We start from the raw sequence: 18875 nt of genomic DNA on the forward strand, positions 1-18875 counted from the left end.
TTCAATCCCTGGCCTCGATCAGTGGTTTAAGGATCCAGTGTTGCCATGGAGCTGTGGTGTAGGTTGCAGACCAGCTTGAATCCCAAGTTGCTGTGGCTGTGACATAGGCCAGCAGCCATACCTAGGATTGGACCCCTAGCCTGGGAACCTCTATAGGCCGCGGGCACAGCCCTAAACAGCGGGAAAAAAAAGAAAAGAAAAGAAAAAAAATTCCTAAAAATGTGAAAGGTTATTTTGCTTTCTTCTGGTTAAAAGGTTGTTTCTATCTCTTTAGATCATGTGGCCAGGATTTTTTTCCCTATATATGTGAAAGCTAAGAGTGGAAACATGCTTAATTGTTTCATATAGATATTGTGGGTCTAATATAAATCGTGTGGGAAATTATGTGTCATTTTTATTCAGACTTCAGATAAGGGATCACTTAGTAAAGTTTATTCTTCCCAGTTTGGGTTCTCCAAGTAATCTGCTATCTTAATGCCTGCAATAGAGTAAGACTGACTTCTTTTTTTTTTTTTTGTCTTTTTGTCTTTTCAGGGCTGCACCTGTGGCATATGGAGTTTCCCAGGCTAGGGGTCTAATCAGAGCTGTAGCTGCCGGCCTACACCAGAGCCATAGCAATGCGGGATCCGAGCCATGTCTGCAACCTACACCATAGCTCATGGCAACGCTGGATCCTTAATTCGCTGAGCAAGGCCAGGTATCAAACTCACAACCTCATGGTTCCTGGTCAGATTCATTTCTGCTGCACCACTATGGGAACTCCAAGACTGACTTTAAAAACAAATTTTTTTTTTTAATTGAAGTATAGTTGACTTACAATGCTGTGTTAGTTTTAGATGTACAGCAAAGTTATTCAGTTAACACACACACAAAGATATATTTTTTTAATCTTTTCCCTTATAGGTTATTATAAAATATGGAATATAGCTCGCTGGCTGTATAGTACGTCCTTGTTGCTTATCTATTTCATGTATAGTGGCATGTATGTTAATCCCAAACTCCTTAGATTGACTTTTGATCAACAGCTGAGAACTTGGGTGGTATGGCCCCAATGCTTAAATAGCCCTGCAGGTGTCTATCATTTGTAGTTATGAACATCTGCCAGTCTCATTAAAAATAAAACTGGAATTGTGATTCTGCTTTACAATGTGTATGCTTAGAGCCCAGATTGGTGTTTAAAATTCCTTATTTAGGAGTTCCCGTCATGGCGCAGTGGTTAATGAATCCGACTAGGAACCATGAGGTTGCGGGTTCGGTCTCTGCCCTTGCTCAGTGGGTTAATGATCCGGCTTTGCCGTGAGCTGCGGTGTAGGTTGCAGACACGGCTCGGATCCCGCGTTGCTGTGGCTCTGGCGTAGGCCAGTGGCTATAGCTCCGATTTGACCCCTAGCCTGGGAACCTCCATATGCCGTGGGAGCGGCCCAAGAAATAGCAAAAAGACAAAAAAAAAAAGGAAAAGAAAAAAAATGGTGGTGGTGATTGTGAATATACCGAACACCATTGAATTATAAAATTCCTTATTTATTTAAAGCATTTTCTTGGGTAGATGGATCCTTTATTGTACTTTTATGAAATCTCCCTAGTCATGGTTTTAGGAAATATGTAGCATTAAACAATTTGAGTCAACTGTCTTTTGGAAAATATTAAGAAATAGTAATATGTATAAAGTTTGGGGTGTATTTGTCATATGATTTTAAAATTAGCAAGAACTAGAAACAGTTGACATAAAGTTCCTGATAACTGTTTCCATTTCTCATATAGAGTACATATGCCTGATAAATAACTATAAATATGTCAAAACTGAAATTTTAATGTCCTCAGAACTCTTAAGGCTCATACATGCGTATGAGTTGCAGCTGCACATATAAACACATCTATCTGTCCTTCACAGCTGAGCGATTCTCTGAGATGCTTGACGTGATTTTAAGTTACAAACAGCCTTTCTACAAGGCTCTTCTTTCATTTTTTCTCTTTGTTTCTCTTTCTGTCTGTCTGCCTGACCTTTATTTATTTATTTATTTAGTTGTCTTTTTAGGGCTGCACCCACAGCATATGGAAGTTTCCAGGCTAGGGATCAAATCAGAGCCGTAGCTCCCAGCCTACACCACAGCTCACAGCAATGCCAGATTCTTAACCCATTGACCAAGGTCAGTGATCAAACCCTCGTCCTCATGGATAATATTTGGGTTCCTTATTGCTAAGCCATGACGGGAACTCCTACAAGGCTCTTCTTTATCTTACTCTTTATTGTTGCAGATGCATCATAGCATTTACTTATTTGGTGAATTTGTTTTTCTGAGGATGATGAGATAACTTGAAGAAAAGATGATTTTAGTAATTGGATTACTGTCTCTTCTAATTATAAGATATTTGAAAGTGACTCTTAAAGGGCTTTTTAGGAGTTCCTGTCATGGTGCAGTGGAAACGAATCCGACTAGGAGCCACAGGTTGCAGGTTTGATCCCTGACCTTGCTCAGTGGGTTAAGGATCTGGTGTTGCTGTGAACTGTGGTGTAGGTCACAGACCCAGCTCGGATCCTGAGTTGCTGTGGCTGTGGTGTAGGCCAGCTAGGACCCCTAGCCTAGGAACCTCCATATGCCACAGGTGCAACCCTAAAAAGACAACAACAAAAAATGGCTTTTTAAAGAAAGATAATTAATTATGTTGATGTTTTTGCCATTATACTTCAAAGTTTTTTTTTCTTTTGTTTTTTTTTTTTTGTACTTTAATGGCTGCACCCATGGCATATGAAAGTTCCTAGGCCAGGGACTGAGTCTGAGCTACAGCTGCAGCAATGCTGGATTCTTTTTTTTTTTTTATATGAAGATCGTATTTTATTTCATGGTTTTTCATTGCAGTACAAATTTATTGCACTGCTGTGATTTTCATCACATATTTCTCTGAGGTTATTTTATCCATTTGGGCTTTGAATGCTGGATTCTTTAACCCACTATGCCATGCAGGGGATCGAACCCACAACTTGTAGTGACTTGAGCCACTGCAGTCGGATTCTTAACCCATTGCGTCATGGAGGGAATTCCACTTTTTCAAAGTTTTGAAAAATATTTTATTAATGAAAATTACTAAATACAAACAAAAGTGGAGAGACTAATATGGTGAAACCCTCATATACTCATAATACTATCAACAGCCATCAGTATTATATTTGCTTATCTTTCCACTTTTTGTTTGTTTGTTTTGGCTGTGCCTGCAGCATATAAAAGTTACTGTGCCAGGGATCAAACCACACTACAGCAGTGACTTGAGCTGCTGCAGTAACAATGCCAGATCCTAACCCAGGGTGCCTCAAAAGAACTCCTTTACTTTTTTTTCTTCTTTATGTACCTGGTCTTTTGGAAGGTTGGTGTCAGTTTGGTATCCTTTGTTTAATGAGCAGGAAAAGAGCTCCAGCTGTTCCTACCAGGCTTGGTTGAGAAGGTTCAAGGAGGGAGATAAATTAGCATAACACAAGCATTAGCCCTGAAAAGTTATGGGAGAGAAAAAAGAATAAAATAGGAAAAAGTCTAGTGTAGGTATTAACCCATTTATAAGATTTGAATTTGATGTTACAGATGTTTTGCCAACTACAAGAAGTCTTTTTTTCAGAATGCAGAAATAATCAAAATCCAATTAGAAGCTTCAAGATATGGGGAAGTAAAAACCTGCTTACTCTTCAGTGAATGCCTCAAGGAAAAGTCTGGCATTTTAGGAACCTAAATACCCTTAATCTAGCTTGCAGATGATATCCTCCTTTGTCCATTGACCTCCCAGGTTACTTTTCTGCCAATCTGTTGCCCCCCTATTTCTCGTCGCCTAAATTTCCACATCAACCTCAAAGTTTTTGTCTAACTTCTTTGCTTTTGCTACTACTATTGTACAGTTCCATTTTAGCCTTATTAATTTATAGACAAGGTGTATTAATTTTCTCTAAAACCTTCCATGTAGTTTAAGGAAATTAATAAATGCATACAAGCACTTGGGAAAAAGGCTCATTTATGGTTCTAGGATAATATGTGTTCGCAGGCGGGCATTTTTCCACGAGGGATAAATAGGGCTTAGAGTGACTATGATGTTGATAGTTCCCTTTGGCACTTAGGCTGGGCATCATGTGTCTCACCTTTTTTATTCTGAGGAGTTGGAGAAGGAGGGTTGGGTCTCATGGGATCATTCAGATAGGATGGAAGCAACAGCTCTTTTTTTTGTTTGTTTGCAACAGCTCTCAAAACTTCTTTTAAGTTCTCAGCTCCCAGCTTTCATTCATCAGAGCAGGTCTAGCTTTTCATTGGTTCCTTTCTCTTAGTTTATTCTATCACAAGTCAGGGTTTCTCTGTCACTGGACAATTTTCTTTCTGTAACCCAGGAAGGGGCCTGAGCATTTAATCATTGGTGGTTCATGGCTTTAGGGAACAAATTTAATAAATTAATTCTTTCTTCTCCCTAGATCATGTTGACTAGTATGCTTTAATGTCTATGACACATTTAAAGCCAAGCCATACTTATCTGTTTGCTATTATTGATATTGATGATAATAATGATAGATAACATTCTTGTTCTATTACTGTTTGTCAGGCACTGTTCTAAGCTCTTCCATGTTCTAACTTAATTTTTCCTAACTCCCCTAATGAGATATAGATACTATTATTAGCACCATTTTACAGGTGAGGAGGCTGAAGCACAGAAAGGAGAGGTTAAATATCTTGCCCACATTCAAACTAGCTGTTAAGCTGTGGAGCCCAGATTCAAACCTAGGCAGTTTAGCTCTAGAATTTGTGTTTACCATTATTCCATACTGCTTTTAGACAAATTTAGTGTGAATTTTATCTTTTGAATGACAATTATAATAATATACTGGTTAATACCTGCTTCACTTTCATTTCTGTAATTCTAGATAATTCCATCAGTATTTTAAGTACTCTAAAATTTAGTAATAGAAAATAGGCCTTTTGGGAGTACCTATTGTGGCTTGGTGGTAACCAGCCCAACCAGTATCCATGAGGATGCGGTTTTGATCCCTGGCCCGGCTCCTGGGTTTGCCATGAGCTATGGTGTAGGTTGCAAATGCGGCTGGGATCCCACATTGCTGTGGCTGTGGCATAGGCCTGCGGCTGCAGCTCCAATTTGACCCTTAGCCTGGGAACTGCCATATGCTGCAGGTGCGGCCCTCAAAAGAAAAAAAAAGAAAGAAAGAAAAAAGAAAATAGGCCCATTAAAGTAACTTTATTGAGATAATTTAACAGGCTTTACAGGGCAAATTTTTAATAGAATATAAATTAGTCTAGTTTTAAACCTCCTCTTTGTGCTTGTATTAGTTTTCTCATCAATTTTATAATGTAGACTGATCTTCCTGATAAAGGCTTTCAGTTAGGAAGTTTGCAACATATTGGCTTCTACCATTCATTGACTGCTTTTATAGTTCTCCATCTCAAATTCATCTGATTCAGTTAACTTCAACAAGCACATACTATATGCAAAACATTATACTCCATTCTGAGGATAAGGGAGGCATTTTGTTAGCCTCAGTGACCTTATTATCTAGACCTAGCAAATGCCATCTCCCCTTCTCCTCTATGAAGCCCTCTCAACTACCCCAACCCAACAAAAATGAATTACTTGCCACTGTTCTCAGCTTGTTCAAGCATTTCTTAAAATCTTATTATATTAAAAGTTTTAAATGAAAACATAATTTTAAAGTTTGTTATATTTTTGGCATTATTACTTTTTAAGTCCTGAAAATGTGGAAATGTTTCTTTAAAATTTTTTATGTATTTGCATTATATCTATGTGTTTATTCATATTTAAAGGATGGAATGGCTGTATGCATGTTCATGCAAAACACCTTAACAAGATTTATGAGGTAATGTATCTTTATTTTTAAGATAAAATTTCTAAAAAACAAAAAACAGAACTTCATTATTCTGTGTTTTGCAGTAGTTAAAAAAAATAGTCACTTATTTTCTAATTATATTTATTCTAATGGTGAACTGTTTATTTGTGCCATGAAGGACAGCTCATCGTTAAATGTTAGTGAAGTATATACAATTACTTTAAAAATAAGAGACATGAGAGATAAAAGAAGTTGAGACGTAGCACTTTGCCCTAAAGAACTTATATTATATTTCAGTATAAGCTAGCTGTATTTAGGTATAGACATGATAAAGTTAAATACTGATACTAGAGCAAAATAACACTGACCAAGAGATGACACATAAAGATTATCTAATATTCAAAATTAGAAGAATGTATAGTGAAGTGGTCTGTATCCGTAGGAGAAAGAAAAATAATTACCTATTAGAGAAGGATTTTATGGATTTCTGAGGATGGATTTACATAGCACCTGGAAGAGGAAGAAAAGGGAGAAAATTCTTCTTGACCTGTCATTATGCAGTTGGGGTTACAAACTATGACATGATTGGGCTGATTAGCCCATATTTCATTTTCAAAATGTAAATGATTTTAAAATTATGACAACTGAGGAAATTCATATTTCCTATTTATTTATTTATTAACTGGACACCACCATATTTTGGTGCACATTGTATGTAAGAGTCTAGAAAGAAAAATGGAATCAACATTATTATTCTAAAATTTTTTTTCATTGTCTTAGCTGCTGTTCACCTGCCTCTCCCTACTACATCTGACTTTTTCTTAAGGAAATCTTTAAATTTTAATTTTTTTTAAATTTTTTTTTTTTTTTTAGGGCCGCACCTGCGGCATATGGAGGTTCCCAGGCTAGGGGTTCAATCAGAGCTGTAGCCGCCGGCCTACGCCACAGCCACAGCAATGTGGGATCTGAGCCGTGTCTGCAACCTACACCACAGCTCATGGCAACACCAGATCCTTAACCCACTGAGCAAGGCCACAAAATCATGGTTCTTAGTGGGATTCGTTAACCACTGAGCCATGATAGGAACTCTAGGAAATCTTTAAATTTTTTTTTAAACAATCCTTTTTATTGGAAGCCATTGTGTGTTATGAAATTTTCAGTTACTTTAGACCTGTACCTTTTCATTTTGGTTAGACCTATGAAAAAATTCTATACTTTCAAAACATTTTAGATTTACCCTTTAATACATACATCTGCAAAGCGGGTCTTCAAACACAAAAAGTGAATACTTACTTTTACTTCAGAACCATTATTTTGTATAGGTTTAGTCTCTGGATCATTTCACAAAGTAATGAAAAGATTTTTGATAGGCACCTTTATAAAAACACAGTTTTAGAGCTCAATCTTCTGTACCACATTTCTTCCTTTTGGATACAGCCTTAATTTTTCCATCTGTAATTTGAAACCAGTAAAAATGGACTAAGACAATATCACATTGAATTTTTCTTGATTGCCAGCTGCTGAGAAGTTCTAGGAGCTGTATATAGGCCTACCTTGGAGATACTGTGGGTTGGGTTCCAGACCACTGCAGTAAAGTGATACTGAAATGAGCTAGTCACATAAATTTTTTGGTTTCCGAGCACATATAAAAGTTATGTTTACACTATATGATAATCTATTAAGTATGTGATAGCATTATATCTAAAAACCAATGTACATACCTTAATTAAAAAAATACTTTATTGCTAAAAAATGCTAACCATCATCTGTAACTCCCGTGAACTGTAATCTTTTTGCTGGTGGAAAGTCTCTTCTCATTGTTGATGGCTGCTGACTGATCAGGGTGGTGGTTGCTGGAGGCTGGGGTAGCTATGGCAATTTCTTAAAATAAGAATAGTAAAGTTTGTTGTGTCAATTGACTCTTTTTTTTTTTCCAGCCTCACCCATAGCACATGGAAGTTCCTGAGCCAGGGACTGAATCTGAGCCAGAGTTGCAACCCATGCCACAACTGCAGCAACACTGGATCCTTTAACCTACTGCACTGAGCCTGAGATTGAACCTGCACCTCCACAGAGACAAGCTGGATCATTAACCCACTGCACCACAGCAGGAACTCTCAATGACTCTTTCTTGAATGATTTCTGTGTAACATAAGACTGCTGTTTGATAGCATTTTACCCATAGCAGAATTTCTTTCAAAATTGGAGTCAATCTTCTCAAACCATGCTGCTGCTCTATTGAATAAGTTTATTTACTATTTTAAATATTTTTTTGTTATTTCAAGAGTCTTCATAACAACTCCACCAGGAGTAGATGCCATCTCAAAAGAACCACTAGCTTTGCTCATCCATAAGAAGCAACTCCTTATCTCTTAAGGTTTATCATGTAATTGCTACAACTCAGTCACATTTTCAGGTGCCACTTCTAATTCTAGCTCTCTTGCTGTTTCCAACACATCTGCAGTTAATTCCTCCACTGATGTCTTGAACCCCTTAAAGTTACCCAAGAAGTTTGGAATCATCTTCCGAATGCCTATTAATGTTGATGTTTTTTGCTCTCTTCCCATAAATCATGAATGTCCTTGATGGCATCTAGAACGGTGAATCCTTTCCAGGATGTTTTTGATTTACTTTGCCCCAGTCCATCAGAGGAATAACTGTCCATGGCAGCTACAGTCTCATGAAATGTATTTCTTTTTTGTTGTTGTTTTGTTTTTCTTTTTTGGCCGCCCAACGGCATATGGAGTTCCTAGTCCAGGAATCAGATCCAAACCACCTTTGTGACCCAAGCCACAGCTGCAGCTGTGGCAATGCCAGATCCTGAATCCACTGTGCTGGGCTGGGGATCAAACACTCATCACAGCGCTTCCAAGATGCTGTCCATGTTGTGCCACAGTGGAACTCTGAAATGTATCTATTAAATAATAAGACTTGAGAGTCATAATTACTATTTGATCCACAAGCTACAGAATGGATGTTGAAAACAACATGAAGCTCCTTGTACTTGTCCATCAGAACTCTTGAATGACCCAGGGGTATTGTCAATGGGCAGTAATATTTTGAAAGGAATCTTTTTTTTTTTTTTTTTTTTTCTGAGCAGTAGATCACTAGTGGGCTTAAAATATTCAGTAAACCATGTTGTAAACAGATGTGGTGTCATCCAGGCTTTGTTATCCCATTTATAGAGCACAGGCAAGTAGATTGAGCATAATTCTTAAGAGCTCTAGGATTTTCAGAATGGTAAATGAGCATTGGCTTCAACCAACTACCAGCTGCATCACCCCCTAACAAGAGAGTCAGCCTGTCCTTTGAAGCTCTGAAGCCAGGCATTAACTTATTTCTAGCCATGAATGTCCTAGGTGGCATCTTTTTCCAGTGTAAAGCTGTTTTATCTACTTCAAAAATCTGCTGTTTGGTGTAGCCATCTTCATGAATGATTTTAGCTAGATCTTTTAGATAACTTGCTGCAGCTTCCACATCAGCACTTACTGCTTCTCCTGCACTTTTATATTATGGAGATGGCTTCTTTCCTGAAGCCTCATGAGCCATCCTCTGATAGCTTCAAATGTTTCTTCTGCATTTTCTGCACTTCTCTTAGCCTTTAGAGAATTGAAGAGAGTGAGTTAGGACCTCACTGTGGATTCGGCTTTGGACTAAGGAAATGTGGCTGGTTTGATCTTGTATACAGACCAATAAACTTTCCTCCTATTAGCCATAAGGTCATTTTGCTTTCTTATCATTCTTGTGGTCACTGGAGTAACACGTAATTTCATTCGCAAACTTTTTTTTGCATTCACAACTTAGCTATTAGCCAAAGCCTAGTAATCCAGCACAATGAAGTGAAGTGCAGTGAAATGAGGTACACCTGCATTGTAAAATAGCATCTGTTTATTTGGAAGAAAATTAAAATGGCTATAGTTTTAAAAATATGTAGTGATTTGGGGGGGTATTGATAAATTTAAATGAAGAATTATTATATCTTCATTATTACATTGTTTTGCTTCTCATGACATACAGGCTAATGGTTCTACTATGAAGTTTGATTGTTATTACATAGTTCAGTAGTTTTGTTTCTACTGCATTCTTAAGTTTTTAAATAACATTTGCACATTAAAAATATTAATATCCATTTTTCCTTTTTCAATATGCAGACTTCCTTTAATAAGTGTTGCACTGGTTCAAGGTTGGGCACTGGGTGGAGGAGCAGAATTTACTACAGCATGTGATTTCAGGTAGGATGAAAATTCTATTACTCCTTGCATGAATGAAATTAATATATGCTCAAATTTATTTTTTGCATGAATATAAATATTTTATATATTCTTAAACAGTATAATCAATTAGTGAATATTTTCTTTTTGCTAATCATTAAAGTAGGTAATTTTAGTCTAGAATAACTCCATCATTACTTCATTACTATGCATTTCAAAAAGTTAATACAAAATGATTTTGGATAAATCAAATCCATATTAGCAAAGTCCCTGGGAGGGAAACCAAGGAAATATATGAAACTTTAAGGTTCAGAAGAATTATATGAAGAAAAGTAAACAACTAAAAAGACGAAGAAATAAAATAGAGAAAGAGACTGCTATCGTTGTCCTCTTACTAATAAGTTTTTCTGAGATACACTTCCTATCTTTACTGAGATTTGTAATAACTTTGTGGAGATTTTGGGCTGATTAGGGAATAATATTAGAGAAGGTTATTTAGGACTAATTAACCCTTCAATCCCTAGAATTCTTTTTAGTATTGGATAGCAGTATTTTGCAGGAATAATGTAATTTTGATAAGGCTTTCTGCATTTTGGTTTTATGTGTATAAAACATAAATGTTCAGTTTAATGACTTGCTGCAAAATAGGAACTTATGTAACCATGCTGTAGGTCACGCATTGGAACATTATTAGCACTCCTGAGCCCCCCACAGGCCCCTTTATTTCCATCCATAGGAAACTGTTACTCTGAATTTTATAATTACTTTCTCACTTTCATTTATAGTTTTATTTACTTATTTATTTATTTATTTGCCTTTTTGCCATTTCTTGGGCCACTCCTGCGGCATATGGAGGTTCCCAGGCTACAGGTCTAATTGGAGCTGCAGCTGCTGGCCTACGCCAGAGCCACAGCAACACGGGATCCGAGCTGAGTCTTCGACCTACACCACAGCTCACGGCAACGCTGAATCCTTAACCCACTGAGCAGGGTCAGGGATCGAACCTGCAACCTCATGGTTCCCAGTCGGATTCGTTAACCACTGAGCCACGAAGGGAACTCCGATTTATAGTTTTATAAGATAACTATTCTATAGCCAATATACTCTATTTTTTCTTCTTGAACTTCATATGAATGATATCATATGATATTAGAAATACTATAAAGAAAGATTCAGTAAACTAATTCATGCAGAGTAGTAACATTTTATATTATTTTTTTCTTTTTAAAAATTTCTTTGACTCAGGTTTCAATTTATAAGTTGAAATATATCACTTTATATTCACATAAATCAAGATTTTAAAATAATTTTGGTGTATAAGACAATTTACAAAGATTGCAGCCTTTTGGAAAATTAATACTAACTGAGGAAGATTCTTGTACATGAAGAAAAATGGCCATTTCACTGATAATGCCCTCTGCTGTCATCACTGCAAATTGCATTAGGAAGCTATTTTATTTTGTAAGGAGGAAGCAGTCATTGGCTTTATGGACAGTATGAGACTAAACATAAAATGTTCTCTGTGTGAAAAGATTAAATGCTTTTCTTACGTTACCCTGAAATACAGGTAATTATGGAATTTATAATTTATATGTAATTATATATATAATATATAAAATATGGGAGTTCCCAATGGGTTAAGAACCCAACAATATGAAGATAAGGGTTTGATCCCTGCCTCGCTCAATGGGTTAAGGATCCAGTGTTGCCACAAGATGTGGTATAGGCCAGCACCTGCAGCTCCCCTTTGACCTCTAGTCTGGGAACTTCATATGCTACAAGTGTGGCCCTAAAAATTAATACATGTGTACACACACATACACACATTTACACACACATATATGGTATATATTTAAATATATTTATAAAGAATTCTAAGCTATATATGAATGTACATTATTACACTTAAAAATCCTGTGCATAAAAGTGCAAATTAAAACTTTATAAATGTACTCTGGAGAAAGTGTACCCTCCCCTTTAACATAAAGTCTGGTTTTTATCTTTAAGCATTTAGTAGACTTTTCCATCATTCTTTATATTCATTCCTGACCTGTGTTTAGGTGTAGTTAGGGTATAGGACAAAGGCAAAATCACAAAAAAAATTAGAGTTTATTTAGTTTTTTTTTTTTTTGTCTTTTTGCCATTTCTTGGGCTGCTCCCTCAGCATATGGAGGTTCCCAAGCTAGGGGTCGAATCGGAGCTGTAGCCACTGGCCTACGCCAGAGCCACAGCAACTCGGGATCCGAGCCGCTTTTGCAACCTACACCACAGCTCACGGCCACGCCGGATCCTTAACCCACTGAGTAAGGGCAGGGATCGAACCCGCAACCTCATGGTTCCTAGTCGGATTCGTTAACCACTGCACCACAATGGGAACTCCTTAGTTTTTTAATACTGCTAATTTACCTTCCTGTATTGTTCTCTAGATGAAAGAAGTATGATGTGTCCTAGAACATCATAGAATACTTAGTTCTTTCGATTAGGAGATGTCTGAGGGTACCGGTCTCATCAGTTATATTCAGTAACATAGCAGATACATTCACTTTCCCAATGAAGATGTATTCATTTATGGACCAACTATTTGGCATCTACAGACCCTCATATTGCATTCAGGAGAGTCATTCATTAAACCTATGTTTACTACCTATTTGTGCTAGGCATTCCATTCAAGGAACTTCTATGTCTTGGGTTTTTTCTTGTTTTTTTTTTTTTTTTTTTTAGTATTACAGTTTTATTATATTTTAGAAATTATTGGTTTACAACTGATGAGAAATTTTTAAAAAATTGAAACTGATACTTTGCAACAGAAGTGAGAAAAACTTTGTCCTAGACTATTCACCCTTTTTAAATCTATATATTAAATGCAAAGGGATTAAAAATTAAAGGCTAATAGGATTGTATACTGAACTACATTACTAGCCACAGTTACAACCAAGGTAGTGATAAATTAATACAAGTTACTCTAGCTGGTTTTCCCCCAGCTTTATCAGTACCCTCAGTTAGCTTCTGTGACAAACTATATTCTGAAAATATCTTCTTGTTCCAAAGAACACCAAAAGCTTTCATAGCATTCTGTTGAAAGGATAAGTTCCTATCTTAGGTTGTTGGCTCTTTTTAGCTTGTTTAAATTTCTTACCTTAGAGAATGGCCTGGAATTCACTCAACTGACATTTTCATTCCTGCTGCTCTTTTATTACCAGTGAAAACTATTTCAGAAGATGAGAAATACTCTTTGTATAAATATTCCAAAGAAATGAGCTCATGCAACATTCTATCTAGCATCACCCAACTCCCTGCCCCCAAACTGTTTGAGCACCAGCTGATAAAACATGTAATGAATTAATATGTCAGAAACACTTAGGTCTACTTGGCACATATAGGCCCTTGTACTAAACTGCCTTCAATTGAGTCATAATATTCATGTGAAACATTCTTAGAGAAAATAGCTTTTTAAAAACATTTCTAATGTAAAACATTATCTTAGAAATTAAAAATTGGCATTCCATAGGGCTCAGAATCTAGTCACTCAAACATTATGTTTCCCTTTAGTGACAAAACTGATGAGGAAATAAAAAGCTAGAACTGTCATAAAATCATTTGCTTCTAATTTTAAAATTTATCTTGATTAATTAAAATGTCTAGAATAAAATATAAATTAAGAAAATATCTGAGTGTTAGTTTTCTAGTGCAGCCATAACAAATTACCACAAATTTAGTGGCTTAAAACAAAATCAGTTTATCTCACAGATGTGTAGGTTGGAAGTCTGGCTGGCCTCAACTGGCTTCTCTAAACTAAAGGCCAAAATTGGTATGCTGGCGGGATGGAGCTCGGAGGACTCTGAGGGAGCATCTACTTCCAGGTTTATCCTGGTTACAGCTGGCAGAGCTCAGTCCCACGCAGTTCTAAGTCTGAGGTCCCTGTTTTTCTATGAGCCGGTCAGTCAGGGCCAGTCTTTGCCTGCATTCCTTCTCATGTTTACCGTGTGGCCCCATGTGGCCGCCTTCAGCACAGTGGGTTAAGTTCCTTTCATACTTTGAATCTTTCTTAACTCACCCTCTGCTGCATCTCTCTGACTCCAACTGGAGAAAGTTTTCTGATTTTAAGAGCGCATGTGCTTCAAGTGGGCCCACTCAGATAATCTGGGATAATCCCCCTATTTTGATGTATATAACCTTAATTATATCTGCACAATCCCTCTTGCTATAAAAAGTGACATATGCACAACTTCCGGGGATTAAGGCCTGGACATTTTTTTTTTTGGTCTTTCTATCTTTTTAGGGCCACAGCCCATGGCATATGGAGGTTCCCAAGCGAGGGGTCCAATCAGCTACAGCTGTTGGCCTACACCACAGCCACAGCAACACAGGATTCAAGCCAGATCTTGAGACCTACAGCACAGCTCACGGCAACACCAGATCCTTAACCCACTGAGTGAGGCCAGGGATCAAACTTGCAACCTCATGGTTCCTAGTTGAATTCATTTCCACTGTGCCATGACGGGAACTCCAGGCATGGACATCTTAATGGCCATGCTACCTACCACATGTGGGCTTGACATAGAGAAGATAGTTGCCATATTTTTCACTAACTTTTATATTCCTATTTGATCATTGATGAAAATTGACAACTTTGTTATTCTAAGTTACCTTTTATAAACTTGTTTCTTTTAGAAAACATTAATAGTAGTTACATTTTGTAAATGGTATCTTTTGCAATTTTTGTTTACTTTTTAGAAAACATTAATAGTAGTTCCCGTATACACCAAATTTATAAATGTTCACTGATACAAACATTATTTTAAGTGTAATTATAGTATTATCGAGTAATTATTGAGATTCCAGAATGTGCTTTACGAGGTACTTAGAGCACCCATTCTTTGCTTCTACTTTCTGTCTTATGTCAAATCACTTAAAAAAAAAGGGGAGGAGTAGGGGAAAGGGGAGAGAAAAGAAAGTATCTTAGAATTACCCTAGAAAGTAGAAAATGACAAACTCAGACTGCTTGGTTTTTCAGCATCAACTTTTGGCAATCAAAAACATTTAAACAGTTTAATTAAATGTCTAATAGGTTTTGGCTGCCAAATTTGGTATAAGAGAGAAACTAGAATTGCATTTTTCATTTGGAAGTACCATCAGTCCTCTGTATCTGTGAGTTCCACATTCACCAGGATTCAACCAAAGATTGAAAATACTTGGGGAAAAAATTCCAGAAAGTTTCAAAAGGCAGAACCTGAATTTGTCACATGCCGGCAACTATTTACATAGCATTTACATTGTATTGGGTATTATAAGTAATCTAAAGATAATTTAAAGTACATGGGAAGATGTGTGTAGGTTACATAGGAATATTACACCATTATATGAGGATCTGATATCTGCAGGAGGGTCCTGGAACCAATCCTGGAATGGACAGAGAATTTCCCTATACCATTCACTTAAATTTACTAATTTTTAATATTTTCCTTTTTTTTTTTTTCTTTGTTGGCCACACTTGCACGTGAAAGTTCCGGAGCCTGGGATTGAATCTGAGCCACAGCTGCAGCAATGCCAGATCCTTAACCCACTGTGACAGGCTGGGGATCAGAGACAACCCCAGATCCTTAACCTGATGCACCACAGCAGGAACGCCAACATTTTGCTATTTTGTTTTTGTTTTTGGCTTGTCATGTGTGTGTTTGTTTGTGTGTGTAATATATAATAATATTTTTTTCTGAGAAATTCGAGAGTAGGTTGCATATATCTTATTACCTTTTTGTTCCTTTAAATACACACACAAATATATATATTCTTTTTTAATAACCAGAGTACTCTACATAACCACAGCACAGCTGTCAAATGCAGGAAATTTAACATTGATGTCATTCTTTTATCTGTATATTACCCACATTTTAATTGTGTCAGTTTGGCAATAATGTCCATTATAGCAGTGTTTTCCTCCACCGCAGGATCATTGCACTTACTTGTCAGAGCTCTTTACATTCAGAACTGAGATAATGTTTTTTAAGCTATTAAGTTTGTATTATAACATCAATAGTAAATAATACAGGTGATGTTATTTTTAAAATATATATTGTGATTTCTGATTTTAAGAGGATATGTGCTCATTTGGGTGAATATGAATCACCTGGGGATTTTATTAAATTGCAGTTCTTATTTTATAGGTCTGGGGTGAAGCCTGAGATGATGCTATATAGCTGGTCCACAGACCACACATTGAAAAACAAGGTTCTAGATTATTTTGAAAATATTTATTTTAAAAAATATTTTAAGTATTATAAAAATAAAGCCTGCCTTACTATTAATCATTAAAAAATATACAGGTAGGTATAGAGTAAAAATTAAAGTTGTTATCATCCAAACATAATTAGCATTAGCATTATGGTGTGCTTTCTTCACTTTTTAAAAATAGACACATAAGAGTTCAGTGTTGCCATGAGCTGTGGTGTAGGTTGCAAGATCTGACTCAAATCCTGCGTTGCTACGGCTGTGGTGTAGGCTGGCAGCTACAGCTTGGATTCAACCCCTAGCCTGGGAAGTTCCATGTGCCACGGATGTGGCCCTAAAAAAAGGAAAAAAAAAAGAAAGAAAGAAAAGATGTATAATTTTCTATTTTTTAAAAAGTAGGATTATGTGACATAGTTTATATTTAATGAGTGTTTTCATATTATTAAATGCACTTGGAAAACATGAATTTTATAAGTTAAAATATTTCATCAGTATGGATATACTAAAATATCCTCCTTTGGTTGTTTCTAATTTTTCTCTATTATGATTAATGCTCTGATAACTGCTTTTTACATAAGGCTTTGTTTTTTTTGGATTATTTCCTTAGAACAAATCCTACTACTTATTAAGTAGTTAAAGGATTTAGTCAAAGACGGTGAAAATGTTCAAGGTTTTTGATATATGGTACCAAGTCATCCTCCAGGAAAGATTCTTCCAATTTATATTACCACCAGCAGTATATCAGTATCTTTTTGAGAGCATCCTTTCTTACTCTTTTAAAAGATCTTTTCTAATTTTAATAATCAAAAATTGTTTAATTTGTATTTTTAAAAGTTTAGAAGTATATGGAGAGGCATATGTTTTTATATGTTCATTGAGTGCGTGTGTATGTGTGAACTGTCTGTCCTTTCTTTTTGTTTTTCTTTGGAGTATCAAGGATTTAGCTGTTTATACACTGGATGAAAAACACATTTTTATTCCTCTGTCTCCCTAGAGAAATAAAATTCTCAATTATGCAATTTAAAACCTGCCTACCTAATTTGTTTTCAGTCTCTAACATTGTTTTCATGAGTATAAATAACCCTCAGCCAAAGGTATTAGCATTTCCAGATGCTACCCATTCGTTCAAAGTGTATTACAAAGAAAGGGAGCTGTAAACATATTTGTCCCAAGGGAGCTACTATAGGTCTCCCTTCTCTTAAAATACCAACTTAATAAATAAAATACAAAATATACATAACACACACTTGCACATAGACACATAGACACATATACACATGCATGTGCACACACACACAAATCAACATATCTCAGAGTTACTAAAAGACAAATTCCATTTTTGCTGTGGCAGTGCCTGTACTCTGAATATGAGATATCCACCTCAGGAAGCATTCACATTGCCCATGCATGTTGCTTTTGTTTAGTAGTTATCACTGTGTGATGTGGAAATTCTTACTTTAGAGCCTGTGATATCAAGAAAATCCACCTCTGAGCATACTAAGATTATTAACTGAATATTAAAATCAGACTTGATATTCTCAAAAGATTTTCCTGTCTGACTCTCCCTCACTGTACTACCATAGGAAATCAGAAAGGTGACCCATGGGTAGAAACTTTGGCTCTTGCAATTTTTTATAATTTGTCTTGTGATGTGATGGCAGATAGAAAGCTGGAGGAAGAAGGTACCAGGAAAGTACATGTGCAAATAAATGTCTGTTTTCAAGGCATGATTTTATTATTTATTTATTTATTTATTTATTTAATTAGCTTTTTAGGGCCACGCCTGTGGCATATGTAGGTTCCCAGGCTAGGGGTCGAATCGGAGCTACTCCACAGCCACAGCAATGCGGGATCTGAGCCGCGTCTTCAACCTACACCACAGCTCAGGGCAACACCAGATCCTTAATCCACTGATCGAGGCCAGGGATCGAACCCACAATGTCATGGTTCCTAGTCGGATTCATTTCCACTGCACCATGACAGGAACTCCAAGGCATGATTTTAAAGTATTGTTTGTGGTCAGAGATGCTGTTGCTATTATAGAATTTTATGTACCATATTTCCTCATGTCACCACAGTTTGCATTGTTATATTTGCTTTGTTCTTACACCATGTAAAGGAACCAGCAGTGCCTGATCCTGAAGTTTATTTAAATCAATGATTCCAGACTTTAAATTTATGTATCATGTTATTTAATTTTGTAACAGGAATGCTTTAAAATTTTAAAATATTTATGCTTTTAGTTATATTGCACTATATTCCTTGAGTTAGTCTTAGAGAAGTATGTGGCTTTTTTTAATCAACTTGGAATCTTCTGCTTCAGCCAGATCTATAACAGACCACAGTATTATTCCTACCTTTATTTGGAAATTAAAAATTGTGTATTATTTTGTAGTCTTCATTGACAGATATTAGGGAAGGATGGTATACCATTACTTGCTGGGCTTTCACTGAAAATATAGCTCTTTATACATTCAAACTTTAAGGACTGAGTGAGCTTATTAGTCCAGGAAATAACTTTATAATGTCTTTCTAGCAGAAACACTACTGTTATTTGTAGTGAGTTACCTATTAATGCAGCCAACCTGATAATAATAAAAGCTAGTACACATAAG

The 18875-nt window shown here is 36.3% G+C and overlaps 1 protein-coding gene across 3 annotated transcripts in view; it reads left to right on the forward strand.

Moving 5' to 3' along the window:
• ECHDC1 (ethylmalonyl-CoA decarboxylase 1) overlaps positions 1-18875 on the forward strand; it is a 64745-nt gene that overhangs the window by 40830 nt on the left and 5040 nt on the right. For 2 of the 3 annotated variants that reach the window (XM_047759069.1, XM_047759077.1), the window contains 2 exons: positions 5802-5854; positions 9976-10056. In XM_047759069.1, coding sequence (XP_047615025.1) covers positions 5802-5854; positions 9976-10056 — 134 coding nt within the window. The remainder of the gene's footprint in view (positions 1-5801; positions 5855-9975; positions 10057-18875) is intronic. The other variant, XM_047759086.1, reaches the window with a different exon arrangement.

The sequence above is a fragment of the Phacochoerus africanus genome, chromosome 2 (genome assembly GCF_016906955.1).
Source record: "Phacochoerus africanus isolate WHEZ1 chromosome 2, ROS_Pafr_v1, whole genome shotgun sequence".
Taxonomy (NCBI): Eukaryota; Metazoa; Chordata; class Mammalia; order Artiodactyla; family Suidae; genus Phacochoerus; species Phacochoerus africanus.